Raw genomic sequence first — 25,422 nt, 5'->3', positions numbered from 1 at the left:
GGCGGCGCGGCAGAAGCTTTCGGCCGAGCGTCGAGCCATGTCGAAGTTCGGCAAAAAGAAGGAGGCGGTGAAATCCAACAATGTTCTCCAGTCAAATCTGCCCACGAAAGAGTAAGACCTGCCCTTTTCGCTGGAGGAGTTTTCTCCCCTTTTTCAGTCCGCTCCGCCCCGCTTTCCGCGGGCGAGACGAGGCAGTGTCACCCTAGATAGGGGATACCCCCACCCCCAGTTGCTCGTCCCTTTGAAATAAAGCGGGTTGTCAGATACCCTCGATCGTGCGGAATAATAAGAACGATGTCTGACTATGACCTTGGCTAAAGTTTAGACTGTTTTCGATTGGGATAGTATAAATAAACCCACGTATGTTGCCTTGGGCTCCTTAGAGAAGGGAATAGGGTAAACGACACATTGCGACTTCTTTGAAGATCCTTACTTTGGGGTCGTTGTGAACAGAGTGGACATTGGAGTAGATTCAACTGCTGCTCCCCTTTTTTATTATTTACTTATGAAGCCAGAACGGAAACAATACATTATTATTAAATGTTTATTTCACCTTTTTTTTTTGTATATAACTCAAAGCTGCAAGCCATACCTCATGCATCTGCTTCCTACTTTTCCCACAACAACAACCCTGTAAGGTAGGTAGGGCTGAGAGGACGCCTTAGCCACTGTACCAAATGGGCTCCTTGTGTTAGCAGAAGCCTTCTATCCACCCTGCAGCCATTTCTGCCCATTTTCTGCAGCATCTATCGTGGAGATAGAAATGGGAAAACAGAGGCAGCGTTTGAAGAGATACCCTAAAATGAAAGGTCCTTGGTGCTCTTTGAGCTTGCTTGTTTTCTTGCAGATGTTTCATTACCCAAACTAGGTAACATCATCAGTGAAACGTCTGCAAGAAAACAAGCAAGCTCAGAAAAAAACCACGGACCCCTCATTTCAACCTTGAACTACAAATATTCTCTTTATTGCTACACCCTAAAGTATTGATCTGAGAAAAGGTAAGGATTAGTTCAGTACCTGGCCTCAGCAGACTAAGGGGAGTTGTTTGCACTCCCAATAAAACTGGCTCTTGATCTCACATCTTCAAGGTTCATTTGCTGTGAATTGAAAAATTAACTCTATAGATGTGGATTCTGTTGAGAGTTTGCTATATGATGCTCAGCTAGTGAAGAATGATTTTAATTCTGGTTCTTGTTTTGCTTGGAAGGGTGTTACTGTATTTTTTGTCTATGGATGAATGTTAGCCACTCAGATTTTGTACATAAAGAGAGGGGCCCATATATGTTGTCTAAATAAATAAATAAGAGCTAACATATAAGAAAGTATTGTTGTAGAAACATGAATTAGCATGAAATAAAAGAGAAGTAAATAAACTAGTTGCCCGTGAAATTATGAGAAAGGTGGTTTTAATGGTGTTAATGGATCAGAATAAAAGAAGTTTGCTTAGGAGGTGGAGTGCAACTTGTTTAAAATGGGTGTGAATATTGCATCTGCATCTGGCAGTTGGAACAGTGCTGTCATTTTTTCCTATTCGAAGTGAAAGATAGCAAAATTGAATATAAAACTATAGGGGTTATCTTGCTAAATGAACTTAGGAAGCTGTTCTGCAGAATTCTGATCAAAAAAGTACAGGAGATGATAAAGATCATACTTCTCTGCTGACATTCTACTCTCTGGTACCTTCTCTAGCCACTTTCACTTTCATACCATCCTTTTTATCTACTTTGTTCTTCTCTGGATACTGTCCTGATCTTTAAAGTGTCCAAAATCTTTTAAAAGAGTAGGCATACCTGAAAAATTAGGGAAAGGAGTGGTCTCATCTTTTCACAAAAAAATACGTATTCTCATGACAACGTAACATAAAATGCAAGAAAAAACACAGATTCTGACACAAATAACTGTATGTGTGTTAGAAGCACCTACAAAGCTAACCAAAGGGGACTTCTGGATTGAAAGGATTTGCCAATGACAACATTGTTGCTCAGGGGATGCCCAGTTACCAAAAGTAATGCCACCTTCAGGGTGGCTCCTTTCAGGTCCCCCATTATTACGGTAATTTATTTTTTTTTTTTGTGGACAATCACAGCTATATACATATATTCTGAATTTCTGATTTTTTTAATGACAGCAATCACTTGCCATTTGTGAGTTTTTTAAAAACTGATTTTGCAGTTTACATACAGAATATGTATCAATCATGTTTATCATCCTTTCATTATCTGTGATGTGATAGAGCTAAGATGGTTCCATAGATAACCATAGATTGCCCATCTATCATATAGGGCTTTTAAAAGTCATAATCAAAACCTTGAATTGGACTTGGAAGCAACTGGTACCCAATGCAGCTTGTTCAGCAGGGGTATTACAGGCCTCATTCTTTGGCCACCTAAAATTGCCTCCATGGCCGCATTCTGTACCAGCTGAAGCATCCGGATACTTTTCAAGGGTAGCCCCATGTAGAGCACATTGCAGTAGTCCAAACAGGAGATGACCAGAGCATGAGAGACTGAACAGAGAGCTATTCCTAACTGGCACACAACATGATATTGAGCAAAGGTCTATCTAGCAACAGCTGCTACCTGCTTTTTGAGCAGGAGCCATGATCCAGGAGGACCCCCAGATTATGCACCGGGTTTGTCTGATGTAGTACAACCCCATCCAAGACCAAAGTTGGTAAAGTTCCAAATGCAGAGGACCTATCTACAGCCACCCCATCATTCCATTGTTCAGTTGAAGTATTTCTTGCCCATCCAGACCCGCACAGCCTCCAGGGACCACGAAAGAACATCCATAACACCACTTACTCACCAGGGAAGAAGATATATAACTGGGTATCATCAGCATACTGATGATACCTCATGCCATGGTAACTAATGATCTCACTTAGCAGTTTCATGTAGATGTTAAAAAAGAGCAGAGAAAACACCATGCCCTGCAGCATCCTACAAAATAGGGGCTATGAGCTGGACCTCTTTTTATTTGTTTGTTTGTTTGTTTGTTTAGTCAAGCAATTATTAGATAACAGGTATAAGTATAAAAATGGTTATGAATACATGAAATGGATACGAAAAAGAAAAAAAGAAACAATAAGACAGGGATAGTAGGCACGTTGGTGCGCTTATGCACGCCCCCTACAGACCTTTTAGGAAAAATCTTGCTCCCTATTGACATTGATTGGGTCCAGGAAGGAGGTAAGCCAGCACAGAACTGTGCCACCCACCCTCAACTCCCTAAGTCAGCCCCAAAGGATACCATCGTCAATGGTATCAAAAGCTGCCAAGAAATCAAGAACAAGAAGGATGGATGCAGTGGCTACATCTTTTTCTTATGTTTAATTACGGCTATAGCCTTTTGTAGTTGGTATATGAATTAAATTCCTGTTTGGCATTTGGCATTTAAAATCAAATATATATCTATACACAAACACACAAACACACACACACACATTACTTTTTAACATATAGAGTGAATATAAGCATAAAGCTTCAGTTTGTAAAATGTCCCAAGTGGATCATTTTGGCATGCAGTTTCATTCATACATCCACCTTACATCAGGAAGTGCATTTAAAAACATAAATTGTGATTTTCCTAACTTTAAAATAGCATTTTTTAGCACAAAATTAGATATATTTGTCATATGGTTTGATGAACTTTTTGAAAATGAAAATTGATGTTCAGATTGGGATTGCAGTCTGGATGGAGATGGGTTATTAAATCTTTTATACCTACTATTGCACTTGGAAGAAAGCACTAAACAGCAGTTTGCCTCCCTTTAATATTAAGTGTTCAGAGCCTTGATTCTCACTGGTCAGATTTCAAATGCAAAATTCAAAAACCTTGACCCTTTTATACCAAGGGTCAAATTCAAAGTTCAAGTTATTCATTTTTAAAATTCATGCTAAGTTAATTCAAAAAATACAAAACATAATAGTTATTTTGATGCCTGAATTTGATCAGATGAAAACAATGTTGTTTTGTCCAATGTGTGTTTGCCTATGACAAAATAGTCATGTTTTCCTACAAAATTAAAATGCAATAAAGTTTTATACATTTTGTTATGTTGCATGCCACCTATTCTAATTTTCTTCATTCTCTCATTTGATGTATTATATTGCTCTGCATTTAAAAGTCCTCACTTGTATCTCTTTTAGCAAAGCCTATTACTAATAAAAATAAAGAAGTGAAAAGGTTTAGCTTCCATTATTTTTGCTATCCAAATAATATATATTATCAACATCAATCAAATTAAAGTAATAAAAATTATGCTATCATTGTGACCATTTGAAAGTTGTTCTTGCTGCCTAGAGAATCGACTTAGAATAATAGTCTGGGAGTGCCAATTATACATTTCATAAGGATAAGCAATGTCATTTGCACAGAAAAAAATATTAGAACTGTTTGATATTTTAGTTTTTAAAAATCTTAATAAATGTGTGTGCATATAGGTTGTTACAAAATCCACTCATAATTTTGCCAAAGAGTAAGTGTAAGCGAATTTATGACACCAGAAATATTGTACTTTAATCTGAGAATGCAATGATACAGACCTAATTTTCATACAATCGTATGCTATTCTGCAATAATACAATGGAAGCACAGCATTTTTTTGCTTCACATTTGCAGTGAACAATTTCTTATTAGGTTTTGTGCAACTCAGTTTGATTTTCTACCCCAATGTCTGTGTAACCAAATACTACTTCCTTTGCAGTCAGCCTTTACTGATTAATTGGGGAGGGGGTTTTCTCATGAATAAATTAAAAGATATCAGGAATCTCAGTCTAATAATGAAACCCAATAAGTAGTCCTCAACTTACAATCACATTCAGCCCCAAATTTATGTTGCTAAGTGAAACATGTGTTAAGTTAGTTTTGCCCCATTGTATGACTTTCTCACCACAGTTGTTAAATGAAACACTGCAATTGTTAAGTAAGTAACATAGTTGTTAGGTGAGCCTGACTTCCCCATTGCTTTTGCTTGCCCGAAGGTCACAAAAGCTGATCACATGATCCCGGGACATTGCATCCGTCATAAACATGAGTCAGTTGCCAAGCATCTGAATATTGATCACTTGACCGTGGGAATGCTGCAATGGTCAGAAGAGTGAAAAGGTCGCAAGCCCCTGTTTTCAGTGCCATTGTAACTTTGAATGGATCCCTAAATAAATTGTTGTAAGCTGAGGACTACTTGTATAACTGCATGATTTCAGGAAGCACTTTTCTTTTGTCTGTCATCCAATATGGCAGATTGCTTAAGTGAAGCATAAATTAACAATATTCCCATTTTTTAATTAGTTTTTAATTGTACTTAACAACTATTTGAACTTGGGAGCATTTCAAAAATCGAAAACAAATACGAAAATATTTGCCATGTAAGAATAAAATACCATGTTAGAAGAATATTGTAAACTTTTCATATTCATATTATATTTCAGCACCTGGTTTCTTTCGGGATCGCCTTCTACTGTAAATCCTCAAGGTACTTCACCTGAGTCAAAGAAAGGAAGATTTCCTATCTGGCCAGAATGGAGTGAAGCAGACATCAATGTAGAAAAGTGGGATGCTGGAAAAGGTGGAAAGGAAAAAGATAAATCTGGAAGAAGCCCTATTCTGGTATGTTTCCTATAAACTTTTTTTTTCCTAGTTCCTCTATATATAGAAATTTATTCTTATTGCATTTTTCTTACTTATTGAACTTTGAAATTTAGTTGGATGCCAATCTGGAAAGTATGCATCTCATGTGAGAAGAATTGTGGGGGGAAATTGTTACTACGTTTATTTTGATTTTTTTAATCGTATGCTGTGCTTAAATCAAAGTACTTAAATTGCCAATGGTCTGTTGGCTAGTTGAGCTAGCTGGTGTTTGAGGTATAAAAATATTCAGTTTCATTATAACTCGGGGGAGAGCGTATCATTTGGGAATGATATTTCTGCCTTTTATTTTCAATTTGATGATTGCAAGAGATGGGGAGAAGACTTGTAGTAACTCTAAGTTTTCCACATGTCAGTTGGCAACAGTGACTCAACACTACCAATGTGATGTGGACTTTTGCCTGTGACCATCATTTCATTGGTTGTGTATTTTGATTGCCACATTAGTTTCAGTGTGTCATAGTTTTGACATGCAGACCTGAATCTGATCCTAAGATTTGAGGAGAAAATTTGGAATTTGATCAGGGGCAGCATTTTGTCTTTTTGTTCTATAAGTGAACAAATAGTGAGAGGAGAACAGCAGAATGCTTTTTTAGCACACCCTTTGGACTTTCTGTTGCTTTTTTTAGCATTATAGTTGGATTTCTCCCTATGAAGCTTGCTAGACTGGTGGAGTTGCAACCTTGAAATTTTTCTGTCAGTGGCTTCCTTGTCCTTTGCAATAGAGAGTTGTCAAGTGATAATGGTGAGAAACACTCTTCAGCAAGATTTAGATATGAGGAAAACCAATCAGCTACCAACATTACAAAAGACTAAGTGTAGACACTCTACAATAAATTTAGGATTTATAGTTTCTGAAGTTGACCTCATTATTTAGACTATCTCTGGACTATAATTAAAAAATTGTTGTTTGTACTTTGTATTAAAATAAAATCAGTAAGCATTAAAATCCAGTTTCCAAAAATTAGAGATAGCTCTTATTATCATGTACAAAGCCATAGTCACCAGAACAATATACATCCCCAATGGAAATGTGTCTCTCAGCTTTATTTGTTTCTGAAACAGAATGGTCAGAAATTATCTTCTGCACTCCTTACTATCAGGTTTGCAGCAGGAAAGGATGTGAAGAATTTTACACCATGCAACAAATGTCATCTCCTTTCCAATTCCAACTGGAAATTTGCTTTGATTTTTCATATGAACGACAAAGCCATATATATCCAACCCTACACCAGATTGAGTTCTTTTCCATGTGAAATATGTGCATAGCCAAAAGGAAAAACTAAACAAAACCAGGCTCCTCAGAACTTTGTTAATGGAAGTGGTGAAATTTTGAATTTATTTGGATCATACATAGAATTTATCTCTGTATTTTTCAATTACTCTGCTCATTTTATTGTAATATTAAAAATACATTTTTTAAAAAACTGCTATATTTAGACTGTATTAAACAGTTTATATTCTTTAGTTTTTGAGAATTAGTTACATATAAAATAACAGTTTTCATTATAACATATGAAGAAAAAAATGTATGAACAACTTAAAACAATTATTTTGTATATCCTGTTATTAAAAATGAGACTGGGGGGAACTTCCGGTTTGTCGGCTTCGCTAGCGGCAGGGATTTGCGATCCTGCGCGATCCCTGCCGCGCTAGCCGCTTTGGTGCCTCCGATCCGCGGATCTGGAGGCTAAGGCTGCCACAAAGAGGCAGCCAAAGATAAGGGGGAGCTGGTGAGGGGTTTGGGGGTGTTGCAGACCCCCTTCCCAGCCGGCAAAACCCCCTTCTCCCAAGACGGTCGAGCGGCGGTCTGCAATGGCTGCCTCAAAGAAGCCGGCAGCTGGGTAAGATTGAGCAGGAGGAAGAGAGGAGAAAGTTGTTAAGAGAAAGTTTTTTTTGGCTGACCCAGGATTTTAAGAGGCGTTTAATCCTGAGAACTATGGTTTTTTGAACAACACTTCGTTTCCAGAGGAGGATTACAAGCGGCAAAATTGAGTGCTGAAAGGGAAAGTTCACTCTCCTTCCTTATGGAATCAACAAATGGCCATTGAGAAACCTGTTGTTTTTTTTATAAAAGGTAAAAATTTGGCTTCTTGTTTTAAGTGGGAAGGAAGAGGACAAAAAATATATATCTATAATTAAGATTTTGTTGGAGGGGATGCCTTGAAGATTTTGAGACCAGAAATTAATTGCAATAAGGCTTTAAAGTATAGATTGGAGGTTTTTTCCTTTCCCTTTGATACCTCCCCAGGAAGAGAAAGTGAGAACTTTGTGTATTGTTTGGACTGATTGACTCTCTCTGGAACTTTGGGGAATTGCTCTAACTTTTGAAACATTTTGGTTGCTTTAAGAAGAAGAATAAAGAATGGCTTTATCTGTTGATGAACTTAGAGAATATGAAGAAAGAAAGGACGCTGTGAAAGAAGCCTTTCTCTTTTTAGAAATGGCGCTTGTTAATTATCAAATACAATAACAGATGAAGGAAATGGAAGGAGAAGAAGAAGAAGAAGACGCCATCTTCAATGAATCTAAAAATTTAGTTAAGAGAGAAAGGAGAAAGAAAGGAAGGAAAATGAAGGACTTAAGACTTAAAAAAATACTTAAGAAAGGAAAAAATAAGATGCAAAACCAACTCAATGTTAATGTTATTGAGCAAAAGGAGAAAGGAATACAACAGAGAGGGGAAGCTAAAAGGGGAGGAAAAAAGGTTAAGTGGGATAAGAAAGGAAGGGAAAAGGGAGGGAAAAGCCACAAAGGTACAAAACAAGATGGGAAAAAAGGAATTTTGTTTAGGGATAAAGGGTAATGTATAATTTCTTTAAAAAAGAAGATTCTGCAAGGTACATAAGATGGTATTGTAGTATTCGTATTAGAAATAGAAAACTAGAATGTTATAAGAATTAACAAAAGATTAAAATATTGAAATGTTTAGTAATGATAGATTTTAAAATTTAATAAAAGATTAAAAAGAATGTTTAAAATATTGAGTTTAATTAAAAAGTTTAATTTACTGTTGTTTTGATCTTATTATAAACTCATTATTGTAGCACTTGTTTCTTGAAATAGACAATTGGAATGTTATAAGATTTAAAATTTAGATTTATTATTTAATTATATTAATTATTATGGACTTATTATTTTCTCTCTTTAGAGGTTAGTAAGTTCAATGTACTAAGCAGAATCAGATTGGGTATTTTAAATATTTTTAGGGGGAGGATAGAAAGGCATCATACCTTGATCAGTGATTTCAGGAGAAATTTTTTTTTTTTTACTTGCTCTAGGGAATGAGATAAATGGATAATTTGGAGAATGGACAAAAAATATAAATATAATGATTTAAATTAAAATGAATTAAATAGAATAGAAATAAGAAGAGTGAAAAGCGGGAGAAGTTATATAGAAGATATAGAATGGTAAATAAGATAGGTAATGGTATATAAGATGAGCACGAATTTAATTGAAGTCCATACAAAGAGAGGTAATCTGGGGCCAAACTACTTTCTTAAAAGAAGTTTTTATATTTTTGTGTTTTGTGTGTCTATGTTTTCTTTGAGAATTAATAAAACCTCGGAGGAATGTTGGATGAGAATAATGTTAAACAAGACAGAGAGGAATGAAGATGATATTGAAATGGTGAAAAACAGAATGATGTTGTATAAAATAATATTTTATTTGACTTGTAAAGTTAATAATGGAGGTTTTATGTATTTAAAGGTTAACGATGGTTTGTTTGTCTTCAAAATCAATAAAATTTGTTTCAAAAAAAAAATGAGACTGGTGGCAGAGGGCTGGAAGATGGTGAAGAAGCTGTTTTGTCTACTAACAACCTGCCTAGTGTGTAGATAGAATGGATACTGTAGTATCTACGCATGTAGTATGTCAGTGCCTTCATTGCCTGTCATGGACAACGAAGGTGTTCTCTACTTAAGACTTGTATTTGTAATTGTTATGATATATTAGACATTATTATAAAAAATAATCACATCACAATTCAGCACATAAATGCCAAAATTGAGTGGCATAATTAGAAAACAAATCTTTCAACAGAATCAATATATAGAATAGTTTTTACATTTTATTTTAAACTCCCACCCATAGTCCAAAAAGAAATAGATGCAAAATGTTGGGGCTATTTTCTCTGGATACATTACTTACATTATTCAGAGTTGTAGAAATTTATCAATTCTGCATTAAAGAGTGAACTATTAGAATTTGCTTTAAATATAATACTACTTAGATTAACTCAGATAAATTCATTAAATTAGCAGTCAGACATCACTGAACGGATAACATCAAAGTACCACTAAATTCAGTTAGTGTGATCTAGATATGACTAAATAAGAATTCAACCAATTTTTCTTTTAATTAATGTTGCACACAGCATGTCTTTGAAGATCCAGAAGGAAAACTCGAACTTCCCTCTTCACTGAAAGTGAGTCTTTGGAAAAGGCCTCAAGAAATTTTAACCAATAAGGTGAGATGCACCTAATTTCTGGTTATCTATTTAAAATTTTGGTTTTCTTTTTTAAATAGTTTATTTTTTAACTTAAATAATGCACAATAATATGCAAAAAAAGAATTGGAATATCCTTCATTGCAAAACCAATGATTATTTAAAAGCTCATATTGAGCTCTAGAATTGTGAAAAATCAGATTTCAAGAATTTAGAATTTCTATTCATCCAATAGTTTTTATAGTTGTTCCATGGTCATCTTTGTTCAGAGATTTTAAAGGTTTTTCAAGTTTTTCTCAAATACAGGAATAAGGAAAAAACCAGAATATGTCACCATGGAAGGCATTATTACCCCTTCATACTTTTTGACCATTTCATATTAACAGTATTCTGGATACCTGATTTATTACCAACGAAGTTTATATTGCTCAACATACTTTCTTAATCAGTGTACAAGTCTTTTGGGATACACTTTGCTATATAACTTTGAGCCGTGAAATATATGGATTTTCATTCTAATATTAACAATTTATGTATATGTTAATAGAATAATTAAATTTCTTATTACTTTTAGGTTCCTGTTGTAGTAAAAAATGAAAATTGGTTTGATCTTTTTTCACCAAATGAACATTTAATGGGTAGCGAGGTATGGAATAATCATCCTTTATAAAAAAATAACATACATTGAAATATTTGTTGTTACAAATGTATAAAAGTGATTTTGATCTAAAAAACAAGAAGTATCCAAACCTGTCATGTGACACAGTGAACTAATTTACTAAAGTGCCACTATGCAGAGAGAAATAAAGATGGGATTAGACCCCATATCAGGCAGTAAAATGCTGGCTCATTACTTGAAAATAGTATAAATGAGCATTTATTTATTTATTTATTTTAAATGCTTCCCATTTCCCCAATTGGGCAACTTTCATTAATTTTGTGTGATGGCATACTTAGTATAGGTTTATGAAAAGTCAGTATAGAGCTATTTAGTTGAAATATTATGTTTTCATTAGAAAATTGAAACAAGGTTTAGAGTAGGGATGTTCTAGCATTTTGTTCATTTCACATTTTTAAGCAGTTTCATAGTTTTGCAGGCTTTTGCAGATAGAAACTTCATTCATATACATTCATTCTTATTTGGAAATCTTTCCATATTTCAAAAATATTGGGCAAATAATAGAACAAATCAGACTCTGCATAAGACATGTAGAAATGACATAACCAAAATAGTCAAATCTACCTACTCTGGATGTTTGAATAAAAACTAAATTACTCAGTAGAGTAATTTACTCAGTTTCTTATGCAGTATCTATAATCCACATCTGACAACTTAATTATAATATAAGCACAACTCATTTAAGATCACAGTCATAAAGAAGAAAATGTACATATTTATGTGTAACTACAGCTTACAAGCACCTCTTAAAATCAATACTTCACTACTAAATGAAAATGTGTGATATGATTTCTATTTAGGTAACCTTACTAGGGACTAGAAATGAAAATCATTATCTAAACACTTTATAATATATATCAGAGCTGCTTGTTATGAAACTCAGTGAACATTATGTTTAAAACTATGGTTTTCATTCAGCCTGTATGAGTTATAGTACCTTCTCCTCTTCCATATAGGGATTATCAATATTTATTTCCAATTTTAAGGAAAATACAATTTTTATTAGTGTCCAAAATTAGGTAACTGTGATTTGTTTAAATAGTTGATTAACAAATTCCAGGATTGGGTTTTCATTTGTTGTTATCCCCCAAGTTTATGCATCAGAGGGTGGGTGGAACCCTGTATATTTTTTCCCTCAGGGCCATTTTTCTGTGGGGTTCCAACATTTGCAGTCTAGATACATAGCTTTACATAACTATAGCACCTATCCAGGTCAGCAGTATTGCAGGAATATAAGATAGATAAGATAACCTTTACCGTCATTTTTACTGTGGAGTAACCATTGGCACACATTAAAAATGAAATGAGTTGATGTTTGCAGATTGGCTGGCTTTTTTGTGCTGTAATCTCCTCAGTTGTAATGACCTGGGTCATGGGCTGTGTGATGACCTTCTGAGTTCTATTGTTGTGTCATAAGACCCAGGAGGCCACAACAATAGAACTCAGAAGGTCATCAAACAGCCCATTACCCAGGTCGTTAAAACACAGGACAACTGTAAAAGTCTGACTCACAGACGAACACAATACAGAAGCCTGATGATGGCAGATGAGATTCTGCTGAAACGTTGCTACAACTTTAAAAGCACAACTACAATGACGTGAGAAAATACCCGAACAAAGCTGAATACTATATATATATATATACACACCATATATATGTATATATATATTAAGAAAACATACACACACACACACACACACACACACACACACACATATACACACACATATATATACACACTGCTCAAAAAAATAAAGGGAACACAAAAATAAGACATCCTAGATCTGAATGAATGAAATATTCTTCTTAAATACTTTGTTCATTACATAGTTGAATGTGCTGACAACAAAATCACACAAAAATTATCAATGGAAATCAAATTTAGTAACCCATGGAGGTCTGGATTTGGAGTTACACTCAAAATTAAAGTGGAAAAAAACACTACAGGCTGATCCAACTTTGATGTAATGTCCTTAAAACAAGTCAAAATGAGGCTCAGTAGTGTGTGTGGCCTCCACGTGCCTGTATGACCTCCCTACAATGCCTGGCCATGCTCCTGATGAGGTGGCAGATGGTCTCCTGAGGGATCTCCTCCCACACCTGGACTAAAGCATCCCCCATCTCCTGGACAGTCTGTGATGCAATGTGGCATTGGTGGATGGAGCGAGACATGATGTCCCAGATGTGCTCAATTGGATTCAGGTCTGGGGAATGGGCGGGCCAGTCCATAGCATCAATGCCTTCATCTTGCAGGAACTGCTGACACACTCCAGCCACATTGTCATGCATTAGGGGGAACCCAGGGCCAACCGCACCAGCATATGGTCTCACAAGGGGTCTGAGGATCTCATCTCGGTACCTAATGGCAGTCAGGCTACCTCTGGCGAGCACATGGAGGGGTGTGCGGCCCCCAAAGAATTGCCACCTCACTCCATTACTGACCCACTGCCAAACTGGTCATGCTGGTGAATGTTGCAGGCAGAACATTCTCCACGGCGCCTCCAGACCCTGTCACATCTGTCTCCATCTCATGCTACCACTAGAGTGAAAGCACCGCCAACATTCAAAAGTGACCAAACCATCAGCCAGAAATCATAGGAACTGAGAAGTGGTCTGTGGTCACCACCTGCAGAACCACTCCTTTATTGGGGATGTCTTGCTACCTGCCTATGCTTTCCACCTGTTGTCTATTCCATTTCTACAACAGCATGTGAAATTGATTGTCAATCAGTGTTGCTACCTAAGTGGACAGTTTGATTTCACAGAAGTGTGATTGACTTGGAGTTACATTGTGTTGTTTAAGTGTTCCCTTTATTTTTTTGAGCAGTGTATATATTGCCATACATATACATAATATACATATACACATGCTATATACATATATATGCACACATACATACATATGTGTACATACATGTATTAATCACTGTCCATTTTGAATACATAGAGGAAAGAGGAAGTTTGAGTTTTCACAAGGTTGATGCTATATGGAACAAAACTGACTGAATCTAGATGTTCTGCTTCGGATACCACAAAGCCTCCTCCCAGAAGGTAACAAGGAAAAGGTCATGAAGAGGTTGTGTAGTGTAGATATAGTGTAGATACCTATATCTATATAGTGCAGACACAGTGTAGACACTATATACCTATAGTATAGATACCATAGAATGTATCAGAATGGTTAATCCACTTTCATTTATTTGTGGAAAGAATTTGAATGCCAGAGCTAAGCTAATTCTCTTATTTCCTCTATATCCTCTCCACACCTGGCTTCAGTTGATGAGATGGATAATAAGTGAAATATATGCCGTTTGGAAGTTGCACAATACAACTGCTTTAAGTGTTGAAGCTAAAACTAATGCTAATGAAGTACCTCCAGTAGCTCCAATATTGTGGAAGCCATGGGAACATATCTACTCATTATGCAAAGCAATCAAAGGTCATATGCCATTGTATAATAGCTATGGAAAATATGTGGTAAAACTCTTCTGGATGGTAAGTGATCATCTATCTATATCTTATATACTATAATATACTTTTTCTAGTTTATTATTGTAAACTTTTTCTACAGTTTTTAAAATGAATTTTATTGCTTATTTAACTATCCATAGAAAGAACAATCGGGAATAGTGACTGCTATTAAGAAATCACACTACTGTTTAACTATTATTGTATATCTTACTGAGTATCTTTTATTGCATGAGAGCTGAACAAATAATGCACAAAGTCTTTATATTATTACAGATTCATACAATCCAGAATGAATAAAAATATCAAAGTCTAGATATACTGTATATTTTAGGTATGATTATTTGACTTTGATCACTTTACAGTAAACCTTAAATACATGCATTTAAAAGTGCACCTCAAATGCATGGCACAGCTGTCTTGTGGATTTGAAAAGGCAGGAAGTATTCTTCCCTTCTGAATGTTTTGCGCACTCTTACTTCACAGTGTTTGCTAGAATGCATAAGAGCCATACACATTTACATATTTCAAAAAATCATGAGTAATCCAGTAGTCTGTTAGCACACATCCCTGTAATCAGAAAGATAGTTGTAGCACGTTCAGTAGGGGAAAAGCATCACAGATATATTCAGTATAAAATCATAGAGCCTCTTGAAATAGTCTTCCACGTACAGCCTTCTTATTTTAGTCCCTCTTAAATGTTTTAACAATTATTTTTCTTATACTATTTTATTGTACTACATTTGACTTAGGGAAATATCAACTCTGTGAAACATACCATTTCTCAACCTTCTTTTTTTTTGTCCTGGAGAAACCATTGAAATAATTTTCAGTCTTAGGGAACCCCTTCATAAACAATTATTATATCTATAGCTATTTTTCACAAAAATATGAAAACCTCACAATATAATTCAATTCTCACACAATTCATATTTTATAATGTATAGAACAATCCCAAAAGAACAGGCCACCTGAGTCCTGGTGCTTAAAAGTTTCCACCTCCGTAAGCACTAACAATGTTCAAAAAATGCTGATTATCTTTTTTTTAATCATGTTCTCTTCTCTGGAATCGTGGTTGAGAAAAGCTTGTTGAACATGTGGCAATGCATGAATATATTGAATACAGATTCAGATTATTTCTTGCCATTGAGACATTTGTGGAAATAATGTTGTAAAAAAGTATCTTATTGGTTAGAAATATAGGGAAAAGCTAAGTAATAAGTGCAATTTCATAATACCAGTAACGTTGTGAAAAAAGCCAGCACTGCGTTTGTTGAAAAACGTTCACAAGTTGCATTTGGGCACTTTTCCATCTACTTCCTTTAGCACACATACAAGTACTCAAACAGTCATCTTGTGCTTTAGTCATCCATCATTGGCTTTTCTGTGGTCAGTTAAATTAATCTATACCAGGGCTGTCAAACTCATGGCCTACGGGCACTCCCACACCTGGTTTAGCGAAGGGAAAAAAAAGTCCCAATACGTCACATGACACCATGATGCGAGTTTGATAATCTATACTGATAAATCCATGCTGCCACTGTATTTTGGTTGTCATAAAAATGATGGCATTTGTTTTTTGTTTGTTATGTTTTCTAACAAGAGAATGTGCTGTCTAGTAATATATAGAAGCATATTTTTGCCAAGAATGTGGGCACTTGAGAATAGCTCATCAGTACCCTCCTACAGATGATTTTTAAATTACTAGTTGTATTATACATCTGTTTTATATATGGATTTCATTGAATGCTCATATTGTTCTTTCTATTTAGTGAAATTATAATTAATGTCAACCTTTGAGAAGGTCATACTGATTTTTATAATGAGTCTATTTCTCATTACTACCTCATTATACCTGATTTCCTTTTTTTCTAGGGATGTTGGAGAAAGATCATTGTGGATGACAGCATACCTTTCAGTGAAGACAATGTCATGCTGCTTCCCACCACAACATGTGAAATTGAACTTTGGCCACTGATATTATCCAAAGCCATCATTAAATTAGCAAACAATGAGTATGTTTTCCTGTTTTGAGATTAAAACAAGAAGCAAAGCCAGAACCTAATACAGAGAGGATGCTTGATTGTTCTGAATTAATCAACTAATTATGTTCTTGAACCTTTTGTTAACCCTTGGAATCTTCCCAGCTTCAATGTAAGGCAGTATATTTTAGTATTACTGTACAAAAACATTAAAGTCTTAGGGGAACTCTTCAAATTTTCCATTGGAGCACCCCTCAAATACTAGTACAGTCATACTTCGGCACTCGACTGCTTTAAAACTTGTTGGTATTCAACATGTTTTGAAGCACAAATCTTGTTCCAGTGTTCATCTTTTTCCCAGTAGTTTTAACATGCAAGGCAGAAAGTGATGCAGTTGTCAGCTGCCTCGTGACTTCTTCCAGCCAAAATAACGGATCACATGATAAATCATGTGGTTTTCTCAGTACCCATTGGTTTTAGTATTTGGCACATCTTGTAGAATGAATTACCAAGAAGGTAGTAAATTTTTTGCAATGCACAGGATGATAAAGAAGTAGAAAATTTCATTATGTTTATGTAAATCCAGTTGCAGTTTAAATTTCAAACCTTCTTCTAAAAGTACTAAAACAATGTTAGTGCAAGTTAAGGTTATATTTGTATAACCCAAATTATGCTAGATACTATAGTTACATAACAATTATGTAAAATAGTAGGACCCATACAAATGTAAAAAGCTCCAATGAAAAATAGCTGCTACAGCGGCAATATGTCATGTATGCTTACGTTGCAAAAATCTATTTTACATTCTAGCATATTTTTTAAATTCAATTTTAAGCACAACTCATATGCCCAAAACAATTTGTTGTTTTGCTAAAAATGATAGATTAGCTCATCTCCCAGATTTTTTTGGATCTATGTGGTAAGATTTAATCTAAAATTTTAAGATTACAGTTCTTGGTTCTTTTTTCTGTTCTGATTTATTTAGACCTATGAGAGTCTGAGTTATTCAGCAATATAGATATGTGATATGTTAGAAGATTTAATCTAGATATTTAACGTTTTATAACTACAGTACACAAGAAATAATTTTTATTGGTTGTAATTTTTGGGGAGTTAAAGATTGTATATGAAATGTGGAAAATTGAGGTTGTCACAGAACATAAGCGATACAGAATATAATATTCATATATTTATAGTCATATTTTTATTTTTCATAGTATAAATGAGGTTGGAAAAAGAGAACTAGGAGAATTTACAGTTCTGCATGCACTTACTGGATGGATACCAGAAATTATTCCTCTCCAGTAAGTTCTACTTTTTATAACATATACTTTTAATTATTGCATGTGCTGTCTGTAGTTATTTTGTACTTGGATCATTGGGTAAAAATACTATGATCCCACAAGTTTTGATAGAGCTCGCATATTCTGAGTCTCTTAAATTAATAGTATCATTTTATAGGAGTCAGGAGGCATGCTTTCTCTGTTGCAGCAGCTGTCCTTGGGAACCATGCTCTGTGAGCCTTTAGAAGGCCTTTAAAACTAGGTTCTTTCCCCAGGCCTTAGGTCCAGGTATATAAGTCCATAGTAATTATATAAGGTCTGTGTTTTATGCCCAGGACGTGTGTTTTATTCTTTTATTTTATCTTATTTTTATATTGTGAGTTTTTAATACTTGTTAACCAACATCAGTCACATGGCAGCTGGGTGACTATATAAAAGGAATGACTGACTGACTGACTGAATGAATGAATACAAAGACAACTTATATAAAAGTCCATATTTTTAATATATGTTCCTCATATTTTAAAAATTGTAATAGTTGCTAAAGTTAGAGAAGAGTTATTGTTGTCAAATTATTATGAGTATGATTGACTGGATTCCAGTCTTCCACAGTGTTTGTCTTCTCTGGAGTATAATGTAAAGCTATCACTATTGCTATTTATATAATATTTAATATATAAAAATGAAAATAAATATTTATGCACACATTATTTGATTTGTTTAATAATGGTAAATTGAATCAATTTGAAATTAATTTATGTAACTATGTATTTATATATAGCAAAACATATTGTATGTATTGCTCATTTTACATATGTCTGAATTTTAGTCAGTTCTGCTCATTTGATCATTTTCTTAATTTTTAGCTAAATATAATGCTTTTTTTCAGTATTTAAAGGTTATCAGATGCCTCAAGATCAAAAAGATCAAGCTGCCAGGTGTGCCATATATTTGTAGTAAATTAATAATAGACATTATTTCAAATATATATTGTATTTATTATATTTAAAGATCTGGATATTTGGATAAAGTTTGGGAATTCCTAAGAGATATTGTGCCAGAATTTAAGTTACCAGAAGAATCACTTCCTGAATCCAAACAATCAATTCAAGATGCAAAAAAGGATTTGAAAGCATCTGACATAAAAAATGATACTATGCCTATCGTTAAGCAACAAGAAAAACCAGAAAAAGCCGAGAAAGCTGGGAAAGGTATGTTTTAAATTGTCCGCACTATCAGACATGCAATGAAAGAGTACCAGAAGAATAACAAGATTATATTGTCAGGAGATATAATAGGTACAGCAGAATTACACTCATCTTTCCCACAAGTCAGGATTACCATAGCCAATTCTATCCCCGATTCAAATCTAAATCAGACTGCAAAAGCTCAGGTTAATCAGTGTTTTCCAAAATGCCAGCCGGCATATGCAGCCTTTCAACTATATTGCCCAAAACATTATCTAAAATATTTTGATGCCCAAACAAATCTCATCTTGGTTGTTTGCCATCCTAGCTATTGCCTTCCTGTCTTTTTGTATTGCATTATTGTTTTCTTTTCCATTTAAGAACAGCAATATAATATTTTATTAATAGTATAATGCATACATTTAGCTCTTGAGAAAAAAAAATAGCTCATTCTTGTTTCTATCTACATTAAATATATGCATATATGTATGCCCAAAGATCATGGAAACTGCCAGCTGTGTTCTTTCCTAGGGTAGATGAAGCTTATCATCCCCACACTTGACTGAATCACAGCTGAAGTGTATTACTGCAACAGAGTTTTCTTTGAAAAATGTTTAGAATACAGGAGTAAAAATTTTGATTGAAGACATTTTTTTAAGTAACGGGTTTTGTAGTACATCATCTTCAGTTGCTTCCAATTTGTTTGTCATTCCAAAATATTTTTACTTATTATTTTTTTAAACATTAAAGGACTGAGACTTGGTACTTGAAATATAACTATTTCCTTCATTTTTCTCTCATTCATTATCCCAATGTCTCTCTGTAATGTATTTGGGTAGGGTATAGACAAATCAATCAGCAAAGATTTATTAACATTCTAATTGCTTGAAAACAGAATCTTGTTTTACAACTTACAATCATTCATTTAGTGACCGTTCAAAGTTACAACTGTACTGAAAAAAGTAACATATGACTGTTTTTCATACTTATGATTGTTGCAGCATTCCCCATGGTTACATGATCAAAATTTGGAGGTTGGCAACCAGCTCATATTTATGACAGTTGCAGTGTCCCATGTGATCACTTCTTGTGACCTCCAGACATGTAAAGTCAATGGGGAAACCAGATTCACTTAACAGTCATATTATTAACTTAACAGTTGTACTGATACACTTAAAAATTCTGGCAAGAAAGGTCATAAAATGGGGCAAAACGCACTTAGCAACTGTCTTGCTTAGCAACATAAATTTTGGGCTTAATTGTGGTCTTAGGTGAGGACCACCTTAGGCAAGTTAGCCCTCATTTAACAAGCAGTTGATTAGCAACCGTTCAAAATTACGATAGACCCCCTCCCCTAAAAGCTACTTACAAATTCAGCTACGGATTCCAATGGCTGCACATATCTCCATGGTGACATGACTGCCTTTCAGGTGCTTAGAAAGCAGTTTCCGGTATAAAATGCCCATAGGAATAAAGGGATTCACTTAATGACCATGGTATTCACTTAACTGCTGCAAAAAAAGAAAAATCATGAAATCAGATTTGGGCATTTGGGAACCTAAACTTAAGACCGTCATGACTTAAGACAGCAATTCTGGGCTCTATTACAGTCATAAATTGAGGACTACTTGTACCATATGCCCTTAACCCTTGGCTTATCAGAAATGGGAACAGAATTTTAGGTAGCTGAGACCATTGTCTTCAATACTATCTATTGCTTGAGACAAGATCTGCTTTATAATCTGGGACAAAGTACTGTTTTATTTGTTAGTATATTGATTTTTTTTTAAGAAAAGCCAGATCAAAAAGAAGTTGGAAAGAAGCGAAGCAAAGATGGTGAAAAGGATAAATTTAAGCCAGCTTCTCATTCTGCTCGAATGTCTGCTGACTATCAAAGTTCTCTTCAGATATTTCTTGATGGTAAGATTATAAAAAAATGTTAGACATATGTGCATTGGCCACCAAAGCTTTAGTGAGATTATTAAGTATATGAGCTCATAAATTAGCAGATGTATTTACAATTGAAATCTGAGCTCTAATTCCAAATTTCTACAAGTGCATCTTTCCTATTTTATGTATCAGGGACAGGTCAGTAACAGGTTACCTGACCAATACTTGCTTTTCATAATTTTAACTTTTAACTTGGTTACTGGTTCCTTCTTAGCAATGATGACACCTACCAATAAGATGCATTCATTTATTAGTTGTTTGTTTATGTCATAAAGATATAATACGAAGAATTCTGTCACAAGAATATAATATGAAGACTCTCACTCCATATTATCAATTATGATAGCAATATCATTAGTGAGATTCTGTGGACTGCACTGGTTTTTCTACATCACTGCAGAATTAATCACCCAGAGTGGTAGCCTGTTTCCTATCCTCTTCATCCTAAAGCATGGAAAGTTTTTTGTTTGTTTGTTTTGTTTCATTTTTTGTTTTTGTTTCACATTTTGGGAGAGTTTGGGAGATTTTAAGGGGCAAAAGTGTTTCTGCCAGCTTTGCAGAGGCTGTAGGCTACAAAAAAGGCACAGTAGTTTGCTCCTCTCCTAAACTGTGGTAAATGGCTCAAGGTTGATAAGGAATTGAAATATTTTTCCTCACTTCAGTGAGTTTGCAAAAAATTATATCAGAGAAATGAATGTCAAAAGCCGAACAAAGGTACTTCACATTTTGTTTCAACATTATACGATTTGATACTGACCCAGATTTTATTTTACTTGGTGTTCTGAAGAATACTTCTATTTCAGAAATGCAGCAGGTCCACTGCACTTTTAAAACTGTCAATACAGTTAATTGCTGATTTGCATGCTATTCTTATGGTGAAAATCTGTGATGAAGTCCCTGTTTGGATTCTGTAGGCCAGAGATGTCAAACTCAATTTCACTGGGGGCCGCATCAGACTGTGGTTGACCGCAGGGGGCTGGGCAGGCGTGGCCGATTGGGTGGGTGTGGCCAACTGGGTGAGCATGGCTAGTTTGATGCCACACCCCAAATTGCTGGCATGTTTCCTTTTTGCATTGGGTAAACTAGGCTGTAGCCAGGATGGTCGATCTTTCCTCTTTGCATTGAGTAGACCAGGCCAAAGCCAAGCTGGCCCGCTCTTTCCTTTTCACATTGGGTAGACCAGGACAGCCCTGCTTTCAACATTGGAGATTTGTTTTCCATTCAATCTTGCTCCTACTAAGTTGTCTCCCCAGCATGGTCTTGCTCTGTTGGTTGTGATTAAAGTTGTTGGGTTATTTGTTACTCTCTTTGTGTCACTTTCCTCTGCTCTTCAGCCTTTGATCTGCTGAGAAGATTATGAAGAAAATCAATGGTACTAGGTGTTTTAAATAGCCAATAATTTTAAATTATTCACAAATATAATAGAAATTTGACAAAAAGTAACCAAAAATTCTTTATACTGCACATTTCAGGAAATGCACATATTTTATTTTTAAAATCCCAACTAATATGTGTTGATTTTATGTAGTTATATTCAACCTAAATAATGGGTGTGTATTGATTTTAGGTAGTTACATTAATCGATTACATCAAACATTTCTAATTGTATATCTCTTTGAATAAAATAGAAAAAATTTAAACCCCAACAGATTATTTAGACTTTAAAACTACTTATTTTTAACTAGGTTCTTTGGTATTTTTCAGAATAAATTACCTAATTGAAATTATCCCATTTCTCAGAGTCCATTCTTGCATTTATAGCACCATGTTTAACATGGGATATTATCAGTTCATATTTTGTTGTTGCCTACAGCTTTATTTCTTTTCTATACTGTTTAATAGATTCAATGGGTTCTTTGTAGGTTCTGCAACACCGTTGCAGCCGCAGATGGTGGTGTATGCTTGCTACATGCCTCTTTATGTACCTGAAAAAAAGATCTTTGTATTAGAGAAAATGGTAAGAATTCATATACTTTTCCTTTTATGAATAAATTAGCAACAATAACTATAATAAATAACAAAATAGAGTTGGAAGGGACCTTGGAGGTCTTCTAGTCCAGCCCCTTGCTGAAGCAGGAGACCCTATACCATTTCAGACAAATGGCTGTCCAGTCTCTTCTTAAAAGCCTCCAGTGATGGAGCACCCACAACTTCTGAAGGCAAGGCTGGTTAATTGTTCTCACTGTTAGCAAATTTTTCTTTAATTCAAGTTTGTTTCTCTCCTTGTTTAGTTTTTCTCCATTGTTTCTTGTCCTGTTTTCAGGTGTTTTGGAAAATAAGTTGACTCCCCTCTTCTTTGTGGCAACTTTCAAATGGTGGAGAAGTCACTGGATGTTTTTAAGAACAGATTGGACAAAATGGTATAAGGTCTTCTGCTTGAGCCAGAGGTTTGATTAGAAGGCCTCAAAGTTCCCCTCCAAGTCTTTTATTCTGTTATTCTATTATTCTGTTAATATTAATAAGATGTGTTAAGCCTGGATTCCCCAACGGGTGTTAAGGAAAACAAACTAAACAGAACGTGCAGCGAAGTCAGATAGGAAGACAGGTAAATGTGTGAGATAAGTTTTCTAGTTAACACGCAGTAAAAATACAGATACGCTTGTGCTATCAAAAATATAGTTTATTCCATTTAAGAATTATAGCATAGTCAAATAAACGGACCATTAGTCATATATCAATTTCAGTCAAGTCTTGTCGGGGATACTCTATTTGCAAAGTCCGTGTTGAATAGCCAATGTCAGTACACTTACAATAAATCAGTCCAATCTTTATCTTCTCTCCGTTGAGAAAATCAACACTCCTTTTTCTCTCCCCGTTCCAGCAAGAACGCAGTCATCAATCCATCCAGTAATTAGGGATCTTCAAGCCAGAGAGAGAGAGCTGCAATTGCCTCGCTTCTTATATAGTGCTTTTACAACCACACCCTTAATTACATTCTTGCTGTTAAAGTTACACACACTTTAACTAACAAACCATGATACCATATTTATTATTTTTTACCCAAACCAGTTAGGGTAAACAATGTTATCCCTAACAAGATGTTACCTTGCTTCAGATTTAAATCTTAGCACAAGTTTTTACTCGTTCTGCAGAACATTCTACAGAACGTAAGTTCAATAATTTTGTATGTAACAAAGTGTTATAATAGAGTCAACATTAAAATGTTTCCTGTGAATATATATTTGCATTTTTTTATATAACCAGGCTACTTTTATTATATTGCAGGCTGATTCTTCTGAAAAATTACGACAATATGGTCTTTCCCACATCTATAGCCATCCTGCACTAATAACTAGAACAAGGTCAGGTCCCTTAGTGGCCTCGCCAAAACCACCACCTGTACCTCGGTGGAAACTTATACGCCAGAAAAAGGAAACAATTGTGACAGATGAACCCCAAGGTTTGTCATTTCAGGCTTGGAGTTTTATTTCTAATTAAGAATAAATCCAGATATATGGTATTTGTTTTTTTTCCTCATGGTTTCACAACGATTTCCTTTTGAAAATCAAAATGATTGTTTGTCAAAATGAAAAATGCATTTTGATTGCTGCTTTAGGTATTTAAGACTGATTTAAAACCATTCTATATTTTTCATTTAATGTTCTCCAATGCCAGATCAATTGTCCTGAGCTAAAAAAAAATATCCAGACTTAACATGTGATACTCCCCTGCCGCTATATGTGGTGGGCCCTCTGTTACTTGGGACAGAGCCATGATTGCCATGGAAGCCATGAACTCCTGAGTTTCCCTGGATTCCATGTCACAAGTAGCAGGTTAATGCCCACAAGAAACATCAGCCTTAGGAACTCTAGCACCTACCTAACCATGGAATCCATCAGCTCAAACAGGGATGATGCGAACCTGCAGGGAGGACAGTAGCCTCAGTTCTGTTTCCATGGGCCCTACTTCAGCCAGAGGATCTCACATCTGCCTATCCATGGAGTAGATCCTCTAAAAACCCTCAGTAACTCATGCAGGACAATAGCTGCCATCACCCCTTTTTCCTCTGGAATCTTGCTGATACAAAGCCCAGCAATCAGATAAGAATCTCCCTAGGATGACACCACCACCACCCATTCCAAGCCATCTAGGTTTCAGTTGTGCACACTTAAGTCAGTGCTATCTTCTATAATCAAATTGTGGATAAGGGCAGATTTTGTACACACTAATCTGGCATTCAGAAGCTGCCACCGGAGGCTGGGGCCACTAGGGATCCATTGACCTGGCCCTAAAGGGGAACACTGAGGTCAAGATAAATAGTAATAGAATGCTTATACTATTAGATATAAATAATCTCCCTGTCTTCTTTTAGTAACATGCAGTTCAAGAGAAAATGTTATTTTTGTATTTGCATTTTTCTGATCACTTCATATGGCAGGCTGTGGAATAGAAAAGGAATTGGAAAGAAAACATTAACCGATCAATAACCTTGAGCTTGGAAAAGGTTATGCAACCAGTGTGACAATTAAATTACTAAGAAAGAAATCCCTACTGCAGTTCTTTTAACTCACATTGCCATTCTTACTCCATTCTCTGCAACAGAGGATAAAATATGTTGAAGATTAGAAAATTGTTCACAAAAATAGTACTGATATAATACATAAGCATGAAAAAATGAGAAGCATTTGACTTTGCATGATTACTCCCATATGTGTGATTTGCATAGTAAATTTATTTGAAGTATATTTCTTGTAATGTACAGAGCAAGAAAAATTAATGGACCTCAAATAATAATAAATGTATTATCATAAAGGCTCTGATGGGAAAATT

At 35.1% G+C, this 25,422-nt stretch overlaps 1 protein-coding gene across 2 annotated transcripts in view; it reads left to right on the top strand.

Moving 5' to 3' along the window:
• The window catches only part of ADGB (androglobin), an 88,577-nt gene continuing 63,155 nt past the window's right edge, over positions 1-25,422 (top strand). The window contains exons 1-11 of one of the 2 annotated variants that reach the window (XM_087970362.1): positions 1-111; positions 5,433-5,610; positions 10,031-10,123; positions 10,677-10,748; positions 14,059-14,277; positions 16,126-16,265; positions 17,450-17,536; positions 18,527-18,726; positions 20,494-20,622; positions 22,515-22,609; positions 23,878-24,052. In XM_087970362.1, the coding sequence (XP_087826488.1) occupies positions 38-111; positions 5,433-5,610; positions 10,031-10,123; positions 10,677-10,748; positions 14,059-14,277; positions 16,126-16,265; positions 17,450-17,536; positions 18,527-18,726; positions 20,494-20,622; positions 22,515-22,609; positions 23,878-24,052 (1,462 nt within the window). In that variant the 5' untranslated portion in view covers positions 1-37. The remainder of the gene's footprint in view (positions 112-5,432; positions 5,611-10,030; positions 10,124-10,676; positions 10,749-14,058; positions 14,278-16,125; positions 16,266-17,449; positions 17,537-18,526; positions 18,727-20,493; positions 20,623-22,514; positions 22,610-23,877; positions 24,053-25,422) is intronic. The other variant, XM_087970364.1, reaches the window with a different exon arrangement.

This window comes from Notechis scutatus, chromosome 1 (genome assembly GCF_049901735.1).
Source record: "Notechis scutatus isolate UNSWTSFEM ecotype Mainland chromosome 1, rNotScu1.2, whole genome shotgun sequence".
Classification (NCBI taxonomy): domain Eukaryota; kingdom Metazoa; phylum Chordata; class Lepidosauria; order Squamata; family Elapidae; genus Notechis; species Notechis scutatus.
Note: the sequence above shows the minus strand (reverse complement) of the source record. Positions and strands in the feature narration are given on the sequence as shown.